At 44.3% G+C, this 26,361-nt stretch overlaps 1 protein-coding gene across 1 annotated transcript in view; it reads left to right on the forward strand.

The window, feature by feature from the left end:
• Positions 1 to 26,361, forward strand: part of LOC142148180 (phospholipid-transporting ATPase IK-like) — a 460,892-nt gene that overhangs the window by 14,341 nt on the left and 420,190 nt on the right. Inside the window, exon 2 of the mRNA XM_075204771.1 lies at positions 15,193 to 15,245. Coding sequence (XP_075060872.1) covers positions 15,203 to 15,245 — 43 coding nt within the window. The 5' untranslated portion in view covers positions 15,193 to 15,202. The remainder of the gene's footprint in view (positions 1 to 15,192; positions 15,246 to 26,361) is intronic.

The raw sequence follows: 26,361 nt of genomic DNA on the forward strand, positions 1-26,361 counted from the left end.
AATTAAGTACTTGATCGACAATGCCAACATACTTTGCGGAATTGCTTGCTTTCATCTCCTCCTTCAGTATCTCCAGCTGCTTTTCCAATAGTCTAATTAAAGGAATGACTTGGCTGCACTCACTTCACACGTCACAACTTCAAATGGTTTCAGCACCTTGCACAGCACTGAAAGGATTCCCCACTGTGCAAGAGTGAAATACATCCCCCCCTCCTTTCCCAATGTCATGGCTTGTGCAATACGCTTGGATGGCTTTGCGCTGTTCCACCATACTCTGCAGCATGTACAGGGTGGAATTCCACCTACTTTCCACCTCCTGCTTAAGTTGGTGGCAGGGCAAGTTAAACTGCTCTTGGAGCTGCTGCAATCTCCTACATGCTGTGGCCGAATGCCTGAAATGGCCTGAAATCTTATGGGCCACCGAATGCATCTCCTGCATTATTTCGTAGGAAGCTCTGCACCACCAAGTTGATGGTGTGAGCAAAACAGGGAATGTGCTGGAAATCACCCAGCTGTAATGCTCGTACTACATTGTTGGCGTTATCAGAAATGACATATCCTGGGGAGAGTCCAAGTGGTATAAGCCATGTATCAATCACATCTCTTAGTTTGCGTAACAAATTGTCAGCTGTATGCCTGTTAGTGAAGCCGGTGATACAGAGAGTGACCTGCCTGTGACAAATGTTACGTAGTGGTGTACATGCTGCTGCTGTTCCTGCTGGTGAAGGTGAATGACCAACCCAGTAGGCTGTCACAGTCATATAGCCTTTAGTTTGACCACTTCCACTTGTCCACATATTTGTGGTTAAGTGGACAGTAGGCAGAATGGCATTTTTCAGCGCAATCTCTACATTTATACACACTTTTTGGTATAGTTGTGGAAAAGCTTTACAGGAAAAATGGTGTAGCGATGGAATTCTGTAACGCGGACACAAAACCTCAATTAACTGTGAAAAACCAGCTGCATTTATTGTGGATATTGGATGCAGATCTAACACTAACATGGCAGCCTGTGGCGTCTGTGATTCGCTTGGCGACTGGGTGACTGCTGTCATATTTGCTTCCCCTAGCAAATGATTGTTTCACAGTTAATTCTTGAAATGTAGGACTGCTCTTTTTCTTGTCCTTCCTCTGGGCTGACGATTCACCCCCAGCAGCAGCAACAGCAGCAGCAGTGGGACTAACGCTTTCTTCAGAGGTATCAATAATAGTGCAGGAGTCATCCAGCCTTAATAAGTGTCATGCAGGGCTAACTCCGAGCGCTACTGAGGATATTGATGAGGATGGTGTGGTGGGTGTATTTTGTAGCCGTCGGGATGTCAGTGAGTGGAGGGTCCTAGCTGATGATGGAGTGCTTGTAATTTTTTTGGAAGAGCTTTCAACTTTTCCCAACACTTTGCCATGAACTCTCGTCAAATGGCATAACATAGACGAGGTTCCAAGATGGTTAATGTCCCTCCCTCGACTGACTGTGGCTTGACATACACTACAAATGGCTATACAGTTGTTGTCTGGAATGGGGTAGAAATAATTCCACACATAAGAAGTGGATTTTTTTGTTTTATGGCCTGGCATGACAATGGCCTTTTTCTTGTCACGTGCCAGATCTGCTGCCACTGGTGCAGGACTGACACCAACAACCTCATCCTCATCAACATCCTCATTAGCACCCTCGTCGCCTCCACAAATCTCCCCCTCATCCTCTTCTATCTCCATAGTGGCATTCTCAATTTATGTATCACCGGCTACACTCGGGCTGTTCAGACACACATCAGCAGAACTGCTGAAAGGGTTCCTCTTTATGGGTACACTAACAGAATGCTCACTATTAGACATCCCACTGTTGGATGGACTCTCCACAGGGATTGGCGTCATTTCTGATTCAGAGCAAACATTATCCTCTAATGCTGTTATCTTGCAGCTCGGCTTTGACGCGTAACAGTCGATTTGCACCACTTGTAGGCTCGGTAACATTTTTTGATCTGCCACTAATAGACAAAGGTGAAGGCCTCATTCTCTCTTTGCCACTGTGTGTGTAGAATGGCATGTTGGCAATTTTTTTTTTATCGGCACTTAACTTTTCCTCAGTTACACTTCTTTTTCGCTTCAACACAGTAAATTTTTTTTGCTGTGGGTTTTTTTGACTGATTTCAAAAGACTGTGTAGTTTGACATCGCCTTTCCTAGATGACGTACTGGGAACACTACCATCAGGACTGGTGACAGAACCTGGTTGCTGATTCTGCTCATATGTGGACTGCTTTGAATCCATTATGAACCCAAAGCACTTGTAGTGCTACAAATTGTTTTAGATACTGCTGACAAATATGACTTTTGACAGCCAGAAATATTAATGCAAAAGAATAGGGGACACCCCAAAAGCACTTTGAGTGCTAAATGTTATTTTTTTAGACTGCTTACAAACAGGACTTTTGACAGCCAGAAATATTAATGCAAAAAAATAGGGGACACCCCAAAAGCACATGGGAGTGCTAAATATTATTTTTTTTAGACTGCTGACAAACAGGACTTTTGACAGCCAGAAATAATAATGCAAAAGAATGGGGGACACCCCAAAAGCACTTGGAGTGCTAAATATTATTTTATTAGATTGCTGACAAACAGGACTTTTGACAACCCGAAAAATTCATTCAAAAGAATGGGGGGCATGCCAAAAGCACTTGGGAGTGCTAAATATATTTTTGGGACACTGCTGCCAAATAGGATTTTAGTTTTGACAGCCAGAAAAATTAATGCAAAAGAATGGGGGACACCCCAAAAGCACTTGGAGTGCCAGACACTGCACAAAAATACCCTCCTCTATCCTCCTCTTACTGCTGTAACAACTGGTATTAAGATTACAATGGTATTGCATACAAACAATAATGTGTCCAATTACTGCTCTGTCCCTGCGCTGATATAGCCAGTGTCACCTAACCCTGCTTTCTCCCTCTGTCAAATGGCGATGGATTGCTGTGGAGGCTGGTATTTATGCTTTTCAAATCTCGCGAGAACCGAGCTCAGAAATATGAATACGTCACGATGACGTTTTGCCTCGATTTCAAATCCGAATGGGTGGGAGAGTACTGAGCGTGCTCGGCTCGGTACTCGGATAGGCTAAATTCGGATGAATTCGGATCTCGGGGATCCGAGCCCGTCCATCTCTACTTAGCAACCCGTTGGCACACTATGAATCTGGCCATAGATCCGCACACCACATACCCTTAAAAAAGGGTCCAAAACCCACAGACCCCAAAGCATCTGTTACTAATTCAAGCTGAGTACTAGAGACTGGAGGAGCCGGCCTAATGCGAATGCCATTAAAGTTCTCCAAGAACCCCAACCACATTCGCAAATCTCCTTTAACCTCCTTTGACAGGGTAACCCGCGCGTGCGGTCGCGACATTCCCACTGTAGCCAACTGCATCTTTCTACAGAACACTTTTCCCATTGGAATAATTCTGCACGAAAAATTAAAGGAGCCTAACAATGACTGGGCCTGTCGCAGAGAAATAGACCTTGAAGCCAAGGTGAGTTCTATTGATCTCACCAGCTTCTTAACCTTCTCCTGGGGCAATCTACAACACCCTTCCAATGTGTCAATCTCGATTTCCAAGAATGACAGACAAGGTAAGGGACCCTCCGTCTTGTCATGTGCCACCGGCACTCCCAACACAGAAAATAGAACCTTAGCCGAAAACAGTATGTCTGCACACTCTGATGAATCTGCCGTTCCTATGATCAAGAAGTCGTCCAAATAGTGAACTATTCCCACGTGACCCCTTCCTGCCTGAATACACCAGTGCAGGAAGGAACTGAACGCTTCAAAATATGCACAGGACACTGCGCAACCTATCGGCAAATACTTGTCTACATAGTAACCGTCTGGCAGACGGAAACCCATGAACCTAAACAACTCTGGATGCAGGGGAAGCAAGCGAAAAGCAGATTCAATATCTAGCTTTGCCAACAAGGCCCCTGACCCAAAGGATTTGACTAAGTCTAAGGCTTCCTCAAATGACTGGTAACTCATGGAACTGTCCTCCATGGCTATGGCATCATTAACCGATTGCCCGTGGAGATGTGACAGGTGGTGTATAAGCCTAAATTCCCCCACTGCTTTTTTAGGCACTACTCCCACTGGGGATATCACCAACTCTTGTATTGGTGGAGATCGAAAGGGGCCTGCCATGTGACCCAAATCCACCTCCTTCTGCACCTTCTCTGCTAAGATCTCTGGGAAAACATAGGCTGACCGCAAATTCTTTTTTGCCTCAGCCTTGACCGTACCAACTATGCGGAGGGGAAAACCGCAATTAAAACCTGAACTCAAAAATTCCACAAGTTTCCTGTCTGGAAACAAGAGAAGCCACCTGTCTAGCTGCTGCATCTGGACCGGTGATACAGCCTTACTGAGCGGGCAGTGGCTCCCTCCTGCCTCTACCTGCCCACGACACGGCTCTCGTGCAATCTCTGGCTGGATGAGGTCCCCTGCATTTTGCACAGACATGCCTATACCTACAGGAATTCCAAGAGTGCATGTGCCGCTGTTAAAGGCAAAGCACCTGTTTCTATTCTGTGATGGGGGAGAGCTATGCCTCCCCTGCATCCGAAACCTCTGCACCCTGAACTCCTGTCCCTCACTTTTTTTTGGACGCATCATTTCCATCCACGTCTCCACATCCCTACAGTCAAATGGAATTATATGTTTCCCTTTGACCTTCTCCCAGAAGCTTTCGTCATACCTCTGCCAAATAGTGCCCCCATCCTTTTTATAAATTTAATAACACAATTCGATGTAGGTATCCCATAAGTCTACTGACGCCTCCAGCCTAGTTTCCAGGTACACTGAGGCAAAGACACTAAACGCCGTTACCCAATTAGGATATGACTTATATGCTTCCTCGCCTATCCCCCCTTTCTCCTTCGCCTTTGCCAACTACTTTATCCTCACTTTTGTAATGATGAAGACATCCACATACGCGCCCTTCCTAATCCTCTTTCTCGAACTCTTCCTAATTCCCGCCATCAGCGCTGTGTATGAACAATGTACCACTGGGCCCCTGCCTGCACTATCACTGTCAGCTGCACGCACTATCTTCCTCTGGCTCTTAGCCCCGCTAAAATGTTCATTCAGTATCCTCAATAATTTACGAGAACCGCCTTTACCGTCTGATGAGGAACCACTGCTAGTAGATGACGTCATTGAACGTGTATCAGACAACATTTGACGACACCCACCTTGAGATCGGTCTCCTGCACTTGCCGCTCCTTCCCTGCCAGACGTCTCATGAACCGATGGCGCACTCCGCGTGTCTGATAGACGGCGTCTCAGTGATGTCATCGGAACTTTAGCCAAAACACCAACCTCAACTCCTCTCGCACTCTGTTGTTCTGGGAGACAAAGAACATTAGAACGTGCCTCACTCCTCCTGATCATCGCATACGCCTGATCAGGTGCACCAGACCTAGGCGCTTGCCCCTTCGCCCATCATTCCTTACGTGTGTGCGCCCTTGCTGATGACTTAAGCGCCTTGGATTGGGATGCCTATGCTGCAGTTCCAACTCACCTGATGGCCTATACAGATAATGTGCCGCCCCAACATCTTGCGGGGAACAACCTGCACCCTCATGAAGGCAACACGCATGCGCGCCACCTTGCTCACCAAACCTTCTCTGCTGGTGGCTCCTTTTCCATGCACCCCCTTCCCTGCATTGCCCTCCGAAAGCCTCTGGAGGAAAAGACAACATTGCATCTACATATGATGCACGTCCTGATTGCGGATTCCTGGCCCATCCTTGATTAAATAACGCGGGAGGGCCACATTGCTGATAAGCCCCTGATGTGCCTGGTGTGTTCACGTCACTCCCATCATATCCATACAGCATGCCCCTACTTTGCCCACAACAAGCTTGCCTATTCAAGAAATCACAAAACTGTTGGCTATCGTCACAAGATGGCGCTCCTCACCCGCTTGATAATCACTATCCTGACTATCTAAATAATGGGCAGCATCCATGTAGCTGCCTTATATCCTCCTGGTATTCATGAACTCTCCCCCGCGGGCTGGGAGAGGAATGTGATCCCCCATCTCTTCTGCCACACGTGTCTTGTCTGTAGCCTGCGTGCTCCCATGCTGCAGGACCCCTGGTGAACCCCCCTTCTTCCTCCCAGACCTTGCCACCGCTTCCTGCCCCATTATCCCTGGAGACCCAGACCTGGGCCTGACCAAATTATCGCTCCCAGGTGGGGCACGCGACTTAGCGGGGGAAGGAGTCTCTCTCCTAGGCCGTGCGGGTCTTGCTTTACCTCTTGCACCCTTCTCCACATGCTTCAGCCATGTGGATATGCTGAGCGCCCGACCGTGCATGCGCACAGCACGTGCGGCTGGGATGGCTGACCCCGCCGCTGCCTCCGGCCGTCGCCGCCTAACTACCCCCTGTTGACTGACCAGGCCCTCCAATCCCGTGGCTTCCCCCTCGATAGCGGGCATCTGCCCTTTAGCCCCCTCAACTAGGTGGTGGCCGCCATTACCCGGGAACTAAGGGAAACACCGCTCTCAGCGGGGAGCTCAGCAAGGTCGCTGAAATGGGCAGGGGGACCCACACTGCGCCTGGGGCAAGACATACTAACCAAAGGGTTAACGGGGGACTGCCACAAACCGAGGGAAAATAAATCTACCCAAAACCTAATACAATTTTAGAAAGACAGTCAGCAATAACTCTATCTGAACGATAACCACAATAGTACAGACAAAGAAAAGAATACAGATATCGAAATTAAGTAAGCAACTTCAGGTAACCAAATAATTTTTCACTCAGCCTGACAGTGATCCGATCAGCAGAAATCCCGTTGACTAGAGGAAGTTGAACTGTCTGGTCAGTGGTATATATCAAAAAAACTCCTCCTACTCCTCCCCCTAACATCCGGGAACAGCAATCCTCCCACAATTAACCCTGTAATGCCCGCGCCTGCTTTGTGACAAGCTGCTGCGTTTATCTGCCTTCAACTTAAGGGATTCATTTTTAATAATCACACTGGGAGACATGAAGAGCTGCACTGCTGTCATCTTTGTACCTAACTTGATATTACTGGTGATAATGTAGTGACTTGATGAGTGTACTGTAAAACAGGAGCCCATAGAGAACTGTGACTGCAATATCAGCCGCTATGTCTACAATTTACTAGTTTTGTGTGTTTGAGATTCTCAAAACTGACAAATTTATTGAGCATTAAAACATGCTGATTTGAAGGTTACAGCAGAGAAATAAATCACTGTTAAAGAACATATAGATTAATTGAACTTGATTATATATATCATACTTGCCAACTCTCCCTGAATGTCAGGGAGACTCCCTGAAATAGGGGTGATCTCCCTCACTCCCTGAAGAGTCTGGCATTCTCCCTGATGCTGAGCCAGTACAAGACGTGGTTGGCTTTGCCATCTGTGGCATGATGACACAGTTCAGAAATTGTCCTATGTCCATGTATTCATGCTGCTTTTCTTTAACGCATAGTTGCCTACTCTCCCAAATGTCCGGGAGACTCCCACATTTCTGGGAGACCTCCCAGGAGAGCAGGGCAACCTCCTGGTTCTCGCCCCTGCGGTAGATAAGTGGTGGGGGTGGGGCTTAATGACACAAATATCGTGCCATCTTGGCTCTGCCTCCTGCTGTAATTGGCCAAAATTGTGACCATCATTTAGGGACGGGGCCAAAATGATGCAATTTGTCAATCGCCGCCACTGCATGCCCACCTCCCTGGGAACTCCCTGAAACCAATGAGGAGAAGTTGGTATATATGATATATATGTGGAATACAGAACAGAGCTAGCAAATCATTGAGAGTCAAAGAAAGGGTAAGGATTTCTGTTGTATGTGATTGCAAAAGCAAAGTACTGGTAAAAAGCTCAGAAGACATTACAACTTGCACTGCATATACTGCAAGGTTATACATACTTTTATGTAGACATGTATAAATAAGATCACATTCTCACTGAAGATACTTATACTAGGATTTGTATGATCAATGTGAACGCACCCACGTGTTTTAGTTTTGGATGTTCCTGGGGTTATGGATGGAGAGTGAGGGCGGGCTATATCCATTAGGCCCCATTTCGTGTATTTTTGGGCCTCCAGCCTGAGCATACGTTGATTAGCACTCGCACCTGTGTAAGGGTGTGAAAAAGCAGTAAAGCCAGACGTCCTGACTACTCTGCCTGGGGGAATTGACTGCAGGCTCTCTTAAGCAGAAAGCCATCTTTGTTGTGAATAAACTAAATGTGTTGGAACATATAATGTTTTTTTTTAGTTTGACAGTCAGGAACAACTTGTGTTTAGCTAGTGCTAGACAGGAAAGGAATTTATTTTTAAATTTGTTTTTTTTTTTCTGCTTAATAAAACTTGCTGAGACCTGTTGTACCCAAAACCTTGGACTTGTGTGATTTCTCGGCTGCTGTACACTACCATATACTCCAGGCAATGGCTCCTTTCCCTATAGCCAGGATACAAAGTATATATAAATTTTTATACATTGGTTATGGCTCCCATGTGTGCTGGGATTCCCAGGATACTCACCTTTTTCCACACTAAGGGCCTGATTCATCAAGGCACGCATTCTGAGCTCAAGTTTCGTTTAGTATTAAAAGCACACATTTAAACTTTGCGTACTCCCGAATTCATCAAAGCACAGATCTAAAGATGCATGTGCTGCTGAAATCGGGTGTAGGTCTGCTGTGTTCTACTACACAAGATGCTGCAGATTACCTATGTGGATTATAAATTCGCAAAAGAACGCACAGAAAAAAATATTAAATTAAAGTCACCTGTTAATAACATAGGCATTAATGATAAAACAGTTGCATTCGGACGTGGCTGCGTACGTTTGAGTTTGGCACACCCTTACTGTAAATGGACTAAAGCAAAATGCCCCTTCCCCGCTGCGTTCACTCCATGAAATGTTAAGCTGTAGTAAATGTCCTTTGCATTCAAAGATGTAGCGGATAAGGCTGCATTTATGGATGTATCTACCGGTTCTGAACACGTGCAGAGTGATTTTGAGTAAGATAAGTTCAAGATCGGCAGATAAGTGCCTTGATGAATCAGGCCCGAAATCATGATGGCTAATTTTCCGTTATTCAGGCTGCTGAAGTAATCACATTAAGATGAGGTATTTGAAAAGGTTCTTAGAAATGTTTCACTTCATTTGGTATCTAAAATGATGTAGGGGTTAATTTACTTGTGCAAATTTCAGGTCACATTGGTCTAACAGTTTTCAATTCCAAAATTTTGGAGGCTGAATGAATTTTCATAATATCCTAATTCAAGTTTCTGTGTCATTGTGGGAGGAATTTGTTGGCTGTATTTGTGTAAGCTAGTAACAGAGGTTCGTTTCCAATTGTACAGGAAAATTGTATTAGCTGTCTGTACGGTGACTACTGCTTTGCCACAGGATAATGTTACAGTACATATATTTATATTGTCTCTTTTTTGGCTTAGCTACCTAGCAGCATTTACACTATGTATAATTAAAACCAGTTTTTCAACCAGTGATTTTGTTAAATTCGAAAAACACATGCTATGTACTAGTACCTACATGTATACTGTATATTTTTCCAAAGGTAAAGTACATTTTACTTTTAATTTTTTTTTTTAAATCTAGTTTGCCCTCTTTTCCATTGCATCATAAGTGTGTGTGTTTGTGTGGTGTGTTTGTGTGTGTGGGGGGGGGGGGGGGGGGGGGAAGGTACCAGAAGGAGGGAATGCATAGACAAGAATCTGGCTCACAGAGCATGTCATCATCTTTCCAAATGCTTTTTTTTATTTTTTCCAAATTAATTGCCAAGTTGGAAGTAAGAAGAGGATCCCCCAAGGATTTAGTTGAGAAATAAAGTAGTGAACGAAGGTGTGGGGTGAAGTTTTTTTTATTAAAAGAGGACTTTTGTCACTTTGTGTGTGTGTTTATTTGAATGCATTATTTTACAGGTGTATTATAAGACCCAGTTGGCCCTGGATTCCAGAGCATGCTGATGCTCGTAGTTCTACAAATGCTAACATAATCACACATTTTAATGACAGAGCTTGTTGAGACCTGTAGTGTGATTTAATCATTTAAATTTTATTACGCCAAACCACCACCACCCCAGGGGTATTTGGAGCTGTTTTTTGTGGGCCTGATATCCTTAAGAAGTTTTGCCCAGTGCTTTTATGTCTAAGGCTGGTTGACATTATAATAGGGGACTCCATGCTGTATGTTTCCCTGTTATTGTGTCACCAGTCTAGCCTGTCATACTCTAGTGCTGGTAAAGATCTTTATAGTTTATTTGTATGATGCCACAGATTCTGTAGTGTCTGATATACTAGTACATGCATGGCATAAAACAGTAGACCTAACATGTACATGGGTAGAGAGCAGAATAATAAATGAGTGGATGCAATTAACATAACAAATCAAATGGCACACAGAAATTTAGAGTTGGGCATAAGACATGACAGGGACAAACAAGGAAGACAGAGACTGAACAGACATGAAATATTGGGAGGCTAAACAGTTGAACTGGCAGGAGTGTTAGTTGAAATGATGATAGGATACATTGAAGTTGGTAAGGATATTAAGCAGGGAGGCTGGAGAAGAAGGGAAATACTGGAGAAGAGATAGGATAAAAGGCAGGAGAGGAAGATGGGGTCAAGAAGAGAGACATGGAAAGCAGTCAGTGCAGTGAAGTGTGGGTAGAGGTACTTAATAGTACAGATGAATAACATGGTAATACCGGTGGTAGTCATTTCTTCGACTACTGTCACACCAACACTACTTACTCCGACATCCTCATCACGAAAATGTTATTCCCGACATCTTGGCATTCCCGACTGAAAAAGCTTACTTCTACATTGTCCAGCCGGAGCGTACTTGCCTAGCCTCCATAACGCCACCAATAATAGGGTCGTGCTCACAACTGATATCATTTTGTGTGCTGGACTGTGTGTTGGTGGAAATATTTGCAAGTCAGCTTTTTCAAGAGTCAGGAATGCCAAGATGTCGGGAATAACAGTTTTGTGATGAGGATGTCGGTGGGATGGTAGTCGCAATTTTGTATCCAACCCGGTAATACAGAGGAACAGATTGGTCATACTGAGAAACAGAATGTGAGACAATTTTGCAAGCGGTTCATTAAATCAGCAATGATCTTATCCATGCCAGCAGGTCACTAGGGAGTGTCCATGTAGTGTTTAAAGCAGGTTATTGAGATGGAGAGTAACATGACTCACTGGAGAGTCAGACCTGTTACCTTCCATCTCAGTGTCCTCCTGTAGCAGTGATGTCAGCTTTTCACTTCCTGCTTAACTCCAGTATAATTCCAAATCAACCTATATCAATCTTAATACACTTGTAAGAAAATACACTATCTGAGCTGTCAACAATGACTTGCAGCCTCTACACCAGGCCTGTCCAACCTGCGGCCCTCCAGATGTTGTGAAGCTACAATCCCCAGTATGCTTTGCCAATAGACAACCTGTTGATAGCTGGTAGGGCATGCTGGGACTTGTAGTTTCACAACATCTGGAGGGCCGCAGGTTGGACAGGCCTGCTCTACACAGTGATTATGTATGAGTAAAAATATATGTGATCAGTGACTTTAATCAACCCCCAATAACTTCCCACAGCAAAGGCTAGCAATAAAAGTCTTAAATAAGCAGTAAAAGAAAAGCATACCATTTATTAATTAAAAAAAAATAATCTTCAATTCTGGTTCTGGTGCAGGCAGGTAATGGATAATTATCTGTTGATTGAAGAAGGGGGTGAGTAAAGATGAGTGGTTTGGAGAAACCCCACAGTTCCAACTTTTAGGGTACCTTTTCTCAGGCCATATTTCGATCTGAAATCGATGCAAAATGTGATCTTAAGAGTTACTAACACTGAAAAAAATCAGCTCTCAAAGAACACATCAGCTTTCTAATAAATGTGGTGAATTGTCAAAAATGAAAATAGGTAACATTCCATACACCACCAGCAATGGCAAGAAAAATGTTCAGACCATGCCCACTTTTTGTTAGTAAGGGTCCTGCTGCTCCTGTTAGATGTACTAAAATGCCCATTGTAAAAGAGAGTGCTCAACACGTTCATGCATCTTCCTTAACTTTCCATGCACCACCTTCTCGCTCTGAGTGTAGGTTTGTCAGCTACAGAACAGCCACATCAGTGTGTGAAAAGAACACTGAGGCTGAGGAACATCTTGGGCAGTGACAGAATCTTGAGGAAAGTCTAAGTGTATCCATGAGTGCTTGTTACATAAGGGAACCGCAGACCTCCTGGACACCATCTTGGATTTGGGTCTGCGCATGTGCAGACCTGTCCTTCTATCTCTCTCTGTCCCCAGCTTTTGGTTTAGGCTTAATTCCTATCAAACTTTTTAAACCACCTGAAATCCTTCTTTGGTACGTGGCTCCCTTTGGCTCCCTTCATCCTGCACCTGCAGACCATTGCATCACCTGTGATCCAGCTCCAACATTTCCCAGCTTAGCTGGACCTCATTTCACTCCTTTGACTTCAGACCAATGCACCACTGGTGATCCAGCTCCAAAGCTTCCCAGCTTACTTGATGAATGTGTCATACTTGAATAAGTAGGATGTTGATGATGATGATGATTATGTTGCAGTAAGGCAGTCACCAGTGGTACCTCATGCCCATGATAAGCGCATTGTCATGACAGGACATAAGGCCAAAAAAGAACTCGAACAAAGGGTTAACAACAGAGAAATCAGAGACTTACAGAATATTTACAGATGCCTACCAAGTTTCCAATAGACCTCTATGGGGACACAAGTACTAGGCAATTTATCCCAAGATGGCATTACTTGCCTTTAATATGGGATCTAACTGAAATTTCTCTGGCTTCACTGGATCCCTCACCAAGTCAAAATGATATGCACCTGCACCGACATTAGCCGTGTATCCACATATTACGTCTTTCTTACGCCTGCATCATTATGCTGCCAGGGGAATAGAAAAAAATCATTGTGGAGGAGGGGAATCTTTGCTGGGGCAGAACAGCTCCAGCATTGTAAATAGCGGCGGCACAACATTCATAATTTTAGTTGCCACTGCCCAATGGACTCTAATTATAAATACACCTAAATATGAGGAGACTCTTTGAGTGAGCATGCGCATTCTCAACATGCAATTCACATGCCAATCAGGTTAGTATGACGCAGCTATGATTTTGCACTCTGTCTCATGTTTATCTTAATTTCCATCTCAAACACTGTATTTCCATTGCTTTCCACCTCTATGCTTACCTCCCTTGGGCAGTCTATGCTCTAACTCTATAATTAAGCTCAATTAATCTTATTCAGAGGTCTATTCTGCACTTGTGGACTACCGCCACTGCAAGGGTTGTGGTCGCTATGCAGATCAGAGATAAGATGGCAATGGCGCACACTCCTTATGGGCCTCTACACTTTGGGTACCCTGAACATTCCCTTGCAGCTCTTATAGACTATCTCCAGAGATCCTTCTACCCTCAGTAATAAAGCAACTGAAACTGGGGTAATCTAGTGGTTTCTTGCAGCACTTCCCAATCTCCTCCCTTGAGTGGACAAATGCCTATATTAACTGCTTGAGCATTCCACTGAACCTTTTGCATAGTCCATTTGTCTGGGGTTGATACAGGGTCATGTTCAGGGGTTGTGCCGAAAATTTGTACCAGAATGTTTGCATCAATTCCCCCTGAAACTAAGTCTCTTGGTAACTAATTACTTAAAGTAAACTCACCTAAAAATATCACTTCTTTACATCCTGTGTGATACCAGGCCAGAAAAAAGCTGTGGTTTTACGAAGGGCCAAGGTTAATCTCCCCCCTCGATATTTCCTGAGGACTGCTATTTGGTTTGTTGCCATCCACATCTCTTGTGGAGCCCACATGTTAGTGACCATATACTGCAGCACTTCCTTCCACACAATCCAGTTATTGCTGATGCGATCTTCCATTGTCCAGTTGCATTGTGAAAAATGATATGATAGCTAGTGAGGATTCCATCTGTTGGGCCAACTTTAACTGCAGGTTCTGTCTATCTTACTCAAATAGACCCTGGTATCAGTCATATTTGTGAGTTTCATACTCACCGGTAACAATTCTGATATTGTGACAGAAGACACTTCAGGGACTTGTGTTGCTGGAGGCAAAATGTTGGCTGGATTCTGGTGATCAGCTTGTATCTGGCTGCAGGTATCTGCATGGGCAATATATCTAGCTTGCCCGTATCACAATACATTCCAGGATGAACTTAATGGGGAGCCCATCCAAACGCTTCCATTTCACATTTCCACAGTCATGACCCCAATCAAGAATAATGCTAGTCATGGGGATGGATTTGAGCTGTCCTCTTGCCATGGCAATCCTAACTATATGGTTCATCATTATCTGGGACTTAGAGACCAAGTTGGGCTGGAATAAATTGATGGAACTGCCCGAATCCCTAAATCCCTCAACCTCTCAGTTGCTCATACAAACTGGTTACAGATGACCCCACATATTGACTGGGGTAATCCTTCCCACCTCACCTCTACTACCACTTTAATTTGATTGACTACTTCCTCCACTTCTGGTGCATTGGAGTAGTGAAGCTCTCCTTGGGCTGGTCTGGCAGCCCACGAGCCCTCTCGGTGAAGTTTGATTGTTATTCTGTTAAACAGTGCCTGAAGGAAGCATCTCTAGACCTTTGGTCCACTGTCATGCCTGGTGGGTCCCCACTACCTCGCTCTGTTGACCACAATTTCAACTGCTAGCATTGCCACTTGCTCTGTTGTCTCTGGTTTTCGATCATACACCCATTTTCAGATCTCTAGAACCATTTTCAGAACTATCTGCTCCAATATGATCAGGTGTCATACTGTTCACATAGGTGGCCAGTCATCCTTCTAGCCACCATACACAGCTATCTGGCAAACTCCAGATGAGAAATGGTGTCACTCTTAGTGGGAGTCCAGCATTGTAATCCGTAGGTGTCTGGGATCACTGTAATAGTAACCTGGGCCATTGGTATGTTTTAGATGCCAAGGGTTGTCAAACATTATTATATATATATATATATATACTGTAAATAAAAAATAAAGTTTGATAATATGACAAAATAGGCTGTTAGTATTATTGGCTGATTTGAATATTTATTGCTGGTATACATCTTGTGTCTTTTCAGGCAGATTACAATGGAGACATCCATGGAATCAACAGATCCTGTGAATGACATTGGTATGTTTTTATAAAATGTGTTTTTTTGTTATTTAATGAAGTCGAAATGTCCTGGTGTTAGTATTTTTTCAATGTTGTTATGAAGCTACTAAATGCAAGTTACATTAAATTGCAGATAAGTGACTATGTCCTTCAACAAATAGTATATTGTGTGTATACAGCTTTTGCAAATCTATATAAGACACAATATGAGTGGTGTTGTTCTATATTATTATAGCACACACGTACTCATAATAATGCATGATATCTCAGTCTCTGATTGCAATTAACATACCCAAACTATAGAAAGAGCAATAAAATGCAAGAGACAAGTATTCCATATAAAAGCGTTACAAATAATATTTTTCAGTCTATATGTGTTATGAGCAGCGGCGGCTCCGGGCACCACCGCGACTCACTTCCCCTGCAGGCTTTGCGTCTCGTCCGTCGTCATGACGACCGGGACAACATTTCCCTCTGGTCCCGGCCGTTGCCTAGGCAAAGGTTGGGACGCTCTCAGCAATTAGCGCCGCGTCTCGGCATCTAAGGCAGCCGGGCGCGTGCGCACAATTAGTTTAGCTGATGTAAATGAGGGTGCTTACTGTTTTTATTGTGGGTTTTTATTTTTAATAAATGTATGTGGTTTTTACTAGGGTGTTGTTGATTATTTAACTTTTTTTTTTGTGGAACTACAGGTCCCAGCAAGCCATGGATGTCAGGGCATATTGGCACTTGTGGTTCTCCAAGTGCCAACATGCCCTGGCTGCCATGGGTATGCTGGTGCTTGTAGTTATACAAGCAGCAGCATGGCCACAATATTTTGGGAAACCTGACTGTCTGGGACTTGTAGTTCCACAAAACAAAATGGCATCTGTTTGTTTTTTTACAACCTTTTTTCGCCGTTATTACCCTACACCCAACGCCCAGGTGTGTAGGAAGAGCCCTAGTGCTATCAGCACTGGGCTGGGTGTCTCTAGGGGGGGGCCCGCTCGTTTTTTTTCGGCGGACCCCACTCCCTACTGAATCCAGCCCAGAGCTGAACAGCCTGGGGTTGGTTAGTCATTATGGCAGGGGGACCCCTGCTGCGTGTCCCCGCCTGCTATAGTGCCTACAACCACAGCTGGTTTGCCTAGTGCTGGTTAAGTAAAAATCGGGGGGACCCCTCGCAAAATTTTTCCCCGATTTTAATGGAAACAGCAGTAGTCAGACAGCACTAGGGTTAAGCAGGAATAGAAGTTGGACCCACGTTTTTTTTTTTTTTAACTTTCATCTATTCTTTACAATTTTTACACTGACAGGCAGTGTAACATTGATGTGTTTATACAACACGCTGCTAGAATGCAGCGTGTTGTGTCTGGAGTGTTTGAAAGCAAACTCTCCTGAGTTTGCTTACTCGCAGCCAGGGCCGGATTAAGGGAAGGGAGGCCCCGGGGCTAAGTATACTGTAAGGCCCCCCATAAGCCCCCCTTCTCCCCGTGAAATTACCTCCTTCCGTTGTTCCACTCCCTGTAGCAATTACGCGGTAAGTCCTACAGTGACAGCAGGCAGTTAACAGCATAACATTTGCTGTTAGCTGCCTTCCATTTTCCTTGTACAGGTAACAGTATGAACAGGTAACAGTAAGAGACCCGATAAATGTCGGCGGGCCCCCCAGCTGCCCGAGGCCTCTGGGCTGTAGCCCCTTTAGCCCTATTGTTAATCCGGCTTTGCTCGCAGCTTGATACATTTGAGACTTGTATAGTTGCAGTGGCAAACAGTCGGGAGTTTGATCTCTGGCGATTTTGACAGAAGAACAACTCTGGTGATTTTGCATGAAATCTCAGCTTCATACATCTGCGAGCTCTCCATTCGGAGTCCATGACTTTCTTCCTTATTGACTGTCCCTCGGTTCCGTTGATCCTGGGCCATCCTTGGCTTCCCCGTCATAACCCTGTTGTGGATTGGGTCAAATGAGAAATTATTCAGTGGAGCTCTTTTTGTGCACAGTCTTGTCTAACTATGCCTCTGCGTATCATTCGGTCAATTCCTGAGCAGCTTGCCTCACATTATCAGGAGTTTTGGGATGTGTTCTCCAAAAAAGCTGCTGACACCTTAACACCTCACCGCGACTTCGACTGTGCTATCGAGCTTATTCCTGGTTCCAAGTTACCCAAAGGACGCTTGTACTCTCTCTCTGGTCCAGGGACCAGTCTATGCAAGACTATGTAGATGAAAATTTAGAGAAAGGGTTCATCAGGCCCTCTAAATCTCCAGTAGGAGCTGGATGCTTCTTTGTATCCAAAAAAGATGGAAGACTAAGACCCTGTATCAATTATCGAGGACTGAACCTCATTACAGTCAAGAATACCTACCCCCTTCCTCTCATCTCCGTATTATTCGATCAATTAAGAGGCGCTACAGTCTTCACCAAAATCGATCTTCGTGGAGCATACAACCTCATCCGTATCAAGGAAGGAGATGAGTGGAAAACGGCGTTCGGCACACATTCTGGCCACTACGAATATCTGGTCATGCCGTTTGGTCTTAGCAACGCACCTGCAGTGTTCCAAGATTTGATTAACGAAGTTCTCCGTGAGTTCCTGGACCTTTTTGTAGTTGTCTACTTAAACGATATCCTCATATATTCCAAATCATTATCAATACATCGGGGTCACGTTAAACAGGTTCTACAGAAATTACGAGAACACCACCTCTACGCCAAACTAGAAAAGTGCGAGTTTCAGGTGCAGAAGGTATCCTTACTGGGTTATGTAATCTCTTCTGAGGGATTCTCCATGCATCCATCAAAGGTTCAAGCTGTCCTGGATCGGGTGCAACCAAACAATCTCAAAGCGGTGAAGAGGTTCCTGTGCTTCGCCAATTATTATAGAAGGTTCATTCGTGGCTTTGCAGACATCGTGGCTCCTATTGTCATCCTGACCCGCTAAGGAATGGATCCAACTAATTGGTCGCCCCAAGCAGTGGCCTCATTTGAAAGTTTAAAGATAGCCTTTGTATCCGCTCAGGTCCTTAGACACCCGGGCCCTACTAAACCATTTGTTCTTGAAGTCGACACCTCTGATATCGGTGCTGGCACTATATTGTCTCAGAAAGACTCTCTTACTCACCGTCTGCACCCATGTGCCTACTTCTCCCGTAAGTTCTCTTCAGCTGAGGCCAACTACGATGTGGCAATAGGGAACTACTGGCTATTAAATGGGCCTTTGAGGAGTGGCGACATTGGCTAGAGGGTGCTACACATCAAATCTCTGTTATTACAGACCACAAGAACTTACAATATATTCAATCGGCCAAACGCCTAAATCCCAGACAGGCCCGTTGGTCATTGTTCTTTACCCTCTTCAATTTTGTGATCACCTACGACCAGGTTCCAAAAATGTCCGGGCAGATGCTCCTTCTAGAAGCTTCTTGGCACACCATGTTCCAGCTACAAACCCGGAGCCTATCATTCCCTCTGCCATAATCCATGCTGGGCTAACCCAAGACCTGAGCGTCACACTTCAAAGATTTAAAAAATTAGCTCCTGATAATACTCCGGAGCGGTGTCTATTTGTTTCAGTCCAGTTAAGGAAGGCGATTCTTGCAGAGGAGCATAATAGTTGGACTACTGGACATCCTGGAATTCAGAAAACGTTATAAATCCTTTCCCATACTATCTGGTGGCCATCATTGTCTGCTGACATTAAGAGATATGTCCTTTCGTGTGAGGGTTGTGCCAGGAACAAAGTCCCCAGGAGCCGGCCTGAAGACCAATTGGTTCCTTTGCCCATTCCTGCAAAACTCTGGACACACTTGTCTATGGACTTTATAGTCGATCTACCTCTCTCCGCAGGTCACAACACCATATGGGTGGTAGTAGACCGCTTCAGCAAAATGTCACATTTCATACTGCTGGCCAGGCTTCCTAGTGCTCGAGATCTGGCAGTCCTGTTCATCCAGCATATATTCCACCTTCATGGACTTCCTACTGATATCGTCTCTGATCGTGGTTCCCAATTCATAGCACAATTCTGGAAGTCCTTTTGTACCCTTCTGGGAATCAAGGTTAGTCTTTCATCTGCATACCACCCTCAGTCTAATCGGCAGACTGAGAGGGTTAACCAGTCCTTGGAACAGTTCTTACGATGTTACACTTCGGAATTTCACGACAACTGGTCCTCCTTGTTACCCTGGTCGGAGTTTGCCTACAATAATTCATGTCATTCATCTACTCAAACCTCCCCATTCTTCTGCAATTTTGTTTTTCATTCCATGGCCAATTCCTTGTATTCCCTCAAATCCGCTGGTATTCCGGAGATTCCTTCTACAGCTGCTGATCTCAAGGTCATCTGGAAAAAAGTGCAATCCTCTTTAAGACGGGCCTCATTCTCTGCAAAAAAAAAATTGGATCGCCACCGTACCATCTGCTCCTTCAAAGTGGGCCAGAAAGTGTGGCTTTCTACAGGAAATATTAGGCTCAGACAGCCTTGCAGGAAATTGGGTCCTAAATTCATCGGTCTGTTTCTCATTTTCAAGCAGATTAATTCCGTAGCATTTAGGTTGAAAATTCCTGGGTCATTGAGGATCCCCAACAAATTCCATTGCTCCCTGCTTAAACCTGTGCTTTACCCAAGTCAATCCCAGCCTCCAAGTCCACATGGACAGAATCGAAACAGACCTAGAAAATGTATTATTCAGAAGATTCTTGATTCTAAGAAGGTGCAAGGTCAGGTGCACTTCCTGGTACAATGGAAGAATCGAGGTGTGGAATAGCGGTCTTGGGTTCCTCGAAGACAACTCCATGCCACTAAACATTTGAAAGAGTTCTTCAAGAAATGTCCTAAGAAACCTGGGTGTTGGGGTTCCTTAACCCCTTCTCAAGGTGAGGTACTGTCACGCCGTGGCTCGCTTCTGGTGCCCTCTGGCGTTCCGGTTCCTGCCCGGACATTGCTAAAGTAACGGCCAGACGCTTCTCCTGTGGCGCTGCATCCCGGCAGTGCTGGTAGCCGGGCGCATGCGCGCAAATAAGTACAGCCTGTGGGCTGATTAATATAATCATTACAAGGGGCTGTGTATGATTCAGAGCTAGGCTCTGATAGGTGGCCTTTTGTATTTAAGGTAGTGATGTCTGCAGCCTCACTGCCGGTTATAGCTTTCTGTTACCAGTTCTGCTGACCTGCTCTGCTCCTTGTTCCTGTACTGTGGATACTCTGCTGGATTACCTGTGTATGACCCCTTGCCTGGATTTGGACCCTGCCTGTTGTTTCTTGTGACCCTGACCCTTTTGGCTTCGTACCTTGGACCCTGCTACCTAGCCCGTGACCCCGACCCCTGGCGTGTTTACAGACTATCCTTTTTGCTTGTGACCCTTGACCTTGGCTATCGTTTTGACTACCCGCTGCTTTCTACCAGTCTCCTGGCCCGCCGCTGTGGTCCTGCATTACCAACCCACACTACACGTGGAGCCAAGTCCTGGGGGCATTCAAGTACCAGTGAGCGCATTAAGCTCTAAGGGAAAGGCGGCTGCTATAGGCGAAGATCTCCGTCATCTAGTTCTGTGGGTTGGTGATCAGGGCCAGCAGCCTAACAAAGACACACATCTTACAATCATCTTTCCTTCCTTTCTTCCTCCCTGGTTCTGTTAGCTGGTGATATATCACCTAATCCAGGTCCCTCTCACTTCTCCCACACACATATATCTGAACGCTACAGAAATCCAGCAAACCTCAAACGCATCACCTGCCTCTGCTCTCTTCCAAAGTCCTTTAAATATGCCCTTTGGGATGCACGCTCTGTTTGTAACAAACTTACCTCCATACACGATCTCTTCTTCTCAAACAACCTCAACCTTCTGGCAATAACAGAAACATGGCTCACGCAATCAGACACTGTCTCACCTGCAGCCCTTTCACATGGTGGTCTCCATTTCACCCACACCCCCAGACCAGGAGGCAGACAAGGAGGGGGTTTGGACTACTTCTCTCCCCAAAGTGCATGTTCAGAGTTCTACTAAATGTCCCATCGCTCACATTCACATCTTTTGAAGTACATGCTGTTAGGATTTTTAACCCGTTCTCTATGCGTGTTGCTGTCATCTATCGCCCCCCTGGACCACACCAACAATTTCCTGAACACTTCTCTGCAAGACTCCCTCACTTCTTATCCTCTGACATCCCCACCATCATCATGGGTGATTTCAACATCCCTATTTCTAATCCACGTTCCAATGCTGCTTCCAAACTACTCTCTCTAACCTTTACACTTTACCTCTTCTAGTGGATTGAATCCACTACTCCTCAGGATGGCCACTGTCTTGATCCTGTTTTCTCTAGACTATGCTCAGTTTCTGATTTCCTTAACACTCCTTTATCCCTCTCGGATCATCCCCTTATTAGCTACTCGCTCACCCCTGGTTCTTTACCCTCCTTAGTGTCAAACTCCTCCAAGCCTCCCTCACAACCGCAGAAATATCAACTCTTTTGATCTTCAACAGTTTTACACCTCTCTAGAACACTTTCTCTCCCCAATGTCTACACTCTCCTTCCCTGATCAGGCAGTACCCCATTTTCACCAAACCCTAGCAACTGCCCTTGATTAAGTGGCTCTAGCGACACTACATACTCCATGTAGACTTCATTGCCAAAATTGGCACACTAAAGTAACACAACCCTACAAAAACTTTATCGTAAAGCAGAACGTCACTGGCGTAAATCTTGTACCTCTAATGATTTCATCACATATACTGGTATCTACCACTCCTATAGAAATACTCTGGACACTGCAAAACAAACATACTTCCAATCTCTCATCTATGCTCGGGCTTCTAACCCCAAATGCCTTTTTAACACATTTAAATCTCTTCTGAATTCTCCTGCCCCAAATCCTCCAGCTACCATCAGTGCCCAGGATCTTGCCTCCTATTTCAAGGACAAAATAGATAAGATCAGACTTGAAATGGTGTCATCTCCCTCGACAAGCAATCCGCTCAATTCCTTTGTAGCACCCTCTGACACTCTCTCTTTATTTGATCCCACAAATGAAGAGGAAGTTTCTACTCTCTTCTCATCTTCCTTCTCCATCTCCTGTCCTCTTGATCCCATTCCCTCACAAATTAGTAGGTACCTGTCTCCTGTGCTCATTCCCCCTCTAACTAAAATCTGAAATCTATCTCTTTCTACTGGTATTTTTCCATCACTATACAAGCATGCGTGATTACTCCCATTTTAAAAAACAAAATTCTGACCCATACTCTCTCGCAAATTACCGCCCCATCTCTCAGCACCCATGCCCTTCCAAGCTTCTCGAGAGAATTGCTTACATTCGCCACAGCAAACAACCTATTGGATCCTCTTCAGTCAGGTTTCACTCTCAACACTCCACAGAGACTGTGCTGACCAAGGTTGTCAATAATTTATTCACAGCAGAAAGTAAAGACCATTACTCTCTTCTAATTCTCCTGGATCTCTCTGCTGCATTTGACACTGTTGACCACTCTATCCTCATACAAACGGTATCCTACCTATCTAATCACTCTTTCAGTGTTAATTTCTCTGGATCCACCTCTGCTCCGCTTCCTTTTTCAGTTGGAGTGGCTCAGTCCTAGGTCCTCTACTATTCTCTATCTACACCACTTCTCTTGGAAAACTAATAACCTCTTTTGTATTTCAGTATCATCTCTATGCGGATGATACACAAATCATCTATCCTCTCCTGATTTTTCACCATCTGTGTTGTCTTGCTTTACTGACTGTCTTTCTGCCATTTCATCTTGGATGTCTTTTCGCCAACTCAAAGTCAATCTTTCAAAAACTGAATTAATAATATTCCCACCCAAAAACAGAATCTTCCTGCCTGACATTTCTATTTCTGTTGATAACATGACCATAAATCCCACCCCGCAAGCTCGCTGCCTAGGTGTAATCCTTGACTCACAACTATCGTTTATTCCCCACATCAACTCTATATCTAAATCATGTTACATACATCAAAAGAACATTTCCAGAATACGCACATATCTCACACAAGACACCGCAAAAACCTTAATTCATGCACTCATCATCTCCTGCATCGACTATTGCAATTCCCTCCTTACTGATCTTCCCAAAGTCAGACTTGAACCCCTACAATCTATTTTGCACACAGCGGCTAAATTGAGTTTCCTTGCAAACCGTTTTTCCTCTGCTGCTGCACTCTGTCAGTCTCTACATTGGTTGCCTGTTTTTCAACAAATCCAATATAAAATTCTTCTACTAACATAGAAGGCCGTCAACAAAATTGCACTTATCTCAAAATATCTCCCAACTCGACACCTCCGTTATACACAAAATCTGCATCTCTCTTCCACTCTTATCTTATCCTCCCATTCCCGGTTACAGGACTTTTTTCAGGCTGCCCCCACTATGTGGAATTCACTCCCTCGCACAGTAAGACTTTCCTCTAGTCTTCAAACCTTCAAGCATTCTCTGAAAACCCACCTCTTCAGACAAGCTTATGATATTCCTCAACCACAATCTTAATCTCCTTAGCCTTATTACCATCTCCTTATTACCAACCTCCTTATTACCACCCTCTACACAGCTTACATAAGACAACAACCCTCTGACCAACATTTCTGCACACACAGCCCACTCAATACTTTTACCTTTGCATTCTAGCTGGTCCAGTGTGCAATATGATGTAGCACATGCCCTTGTGTTTCAAACTGCCATTGTCCCATAGATTGTAAGCTTGCGAGCAGGGTTCTCTTACCTCTCTGTCTGTCTCTATTACCCAGTAATGTTTTATTAATGTTTGTTCCCAATTGTGAAGCGCTACGGAATTTGCTGTCGCTATATAAATAAATGTTGATGATGATGATGATCGGACAAAAGAACATGGGCTAGATTTACTAAGCTGCGGGTTTGAAAAAGTGGGGATGTTGCCTATAGCAACCAATCAGGTTCTAGCTTTCATTTATTTAGTACCTTCTACAAAATGACAGCTAGAATCTGATTGGTTGCTATAGGCAACATCTCCACTTTTTCAAACCCGCAGCTTAGTAAATCTAGCCCCATGAGTGTTAACTAGAGGTGAGTGGAGTAATGAGGGGGCAATATGGACAAATGTTTGTGTTGCAGGAAGGGTGAAGATGATATAGTCCTAAAGATAATGCCATAAAAGGAGAGTAAGAAAATCTATTTGTTTAATATTATGATTTAGGAGTGAAAGGCAACAAATTTGAGGGGATTTAAAGAAAAACCTAGTTGCAATGTCCAGTGCAGTTAGAGAAGTGGTGCAGAGTTAGGCTGCAGCAGATGTAGGTTATTTCTGGACTACTTCAGATGTTATACAATGTTTGCTCAACTGAGTTGTTTAACTGTGCATTTACAAACACATTGTGAGAAAACCCACTTAGTGTAGGAATCCCCAACACGTCACACCCCAAACATGTTTCTCCTTAGACTGCTGCTAAGATATAGTTGGGATGAATACAAATTAATTACATCTGTGCAAATTGGTCAGCTAATGAGAGGAAAGAAAAACAAAAAAAGACTATTTGTAATATTAGGCTAGAAGAGTCAAGGCACCTATCATAGATTATGCAGCATTGTACACTCGGCCAACATTGGTTAAAACAACCTATAACAAATTACATACTTTTTTTTAAAAAAAAAAATATTTTATTGACAGTTTTATAGTATCAACAGCATACAGGTTGGATTGCAAAACAGATAATTTGTTAATAAAAGTAAACTAACAAGAACATTGTTATAATGTTAAACATCAAATGAATTGAGGGAGGAAAAAAACAAGAAAGGAGGGGGGGGCTAGGGGGAGGGAAACTCAGCCTGGCATCCCGTTGTCAGCTAGATGTTCAGAAAATCCTTCTGCAATCGGGGCATAATATCCTTTTTATAATTTAACTGAGACTGTAACTTTGATCCGTCCCTGGTTGATCCGCTCCATAGATAGCCAGCCTAGGTTGCCAGGTATTAAGAAATTTAATGGGTTTATCATTTATTATACTAGTAATATGTTCACAATGATAAGTCTGCCATACTCAGCTTATGATTTCAGTTAAAGTGGGGGGTTCTGCTTTTTTCCAGTTTGCTGCCACTGCAGTTTTAGCTGCATTAAGAATATGGCTCACAAGCGCTGCTGTTTGTTTACTAGTGTCTGGGTCAGTTCTATGTAGGAGTGTATAAGAAGGGCAGGGGGGTAATTGTAGCTTAGTGACTCTGTGTATTAGATTATGAACTTTTTGCCAGAATCCCACCATCTTAGGGCATGACCACCATATGTGGTGGAAGGAGCCCTCTTGCCCACAGTTCCTCCAACATAAGTTAGAGGAATCGGGATAAATGGCTTTTAGGCGAGTGGGGACCAAATACCACCTATACAACAATTTATAAGCGTTCTCCTTGGTTTTCACACATATAGAGCTCTTGGCGACACACGCTCTAATCCTAGCCCATTCCTCCACCACTTAAGCTCATACCGATCCTTGTCAGGTTGACGAAATGCCACCAGGATGCTGTAGAATGTCGAAATTAAGCCAGTAGGGAGGGATTTCCTTACGCAGAAGGTTTCTAAGGGTGTAAGGTAGTAAATGGTCTTAAATGCTGGAATTGAATGATACAGGTGTCTTAGCTGTAGATATTGGTAAAATCGGTTATGTGTGATACCGTGACGACGTTGGAGGTCCCCAAACTCGGGAAAGACACTTAAGCGGGCTATGTCTCTCAAAAACCTGAATTCACATGAAGACCAGAGCTGATAAAAGGATTGTTGTTGTCCAGGGGGGAAGTCAGGGTTATTCCATAATGGAAACATAATTTCATGGTGCGTTACCAAATGGAATGTTCTGGTACAGTAGTCCCATATCTAGAGTGAGAAACGGGTAGTAGGTGGAAGTGAAGAGAGGGGCGGTCGGTGTTTGATCGAGATCCATAAAAGGGTATAAGGCGAAAGAATATGCATATGATTAGCCTCTATGTCAACCCATAACCTCGTGCCAAGAGGAGAATGGAACAGGAATAGTTGAGTTAGATGTGCTGCGATGTAGTACTTAGAAATATTTGGGAGGCCCACCCCCCCTCCAAGGTTCGACGTTAAAGCACGCGGGCTTGTACACGAGGTCGTTTCCCCGCCCAAATGAATCGAGAGACCTGTTTCTGTA

The sequence above is a fragment of the Mixophyes fleayi genome, chromosome 1, assembly GCF_038048845.1.
Source record: "Mixophyes fleayi isolate aMixFle1 chromosome 1, aMixFle1.hap1, whole genome shotgun sequence".
In the NCBI taxonomy this organism is placed as follows: Eukaryota; Metazoa; Chordata; class Amphibia; order Anura; family Limnodynastidae; genus Mixophyes; species Mixophyes fleayi.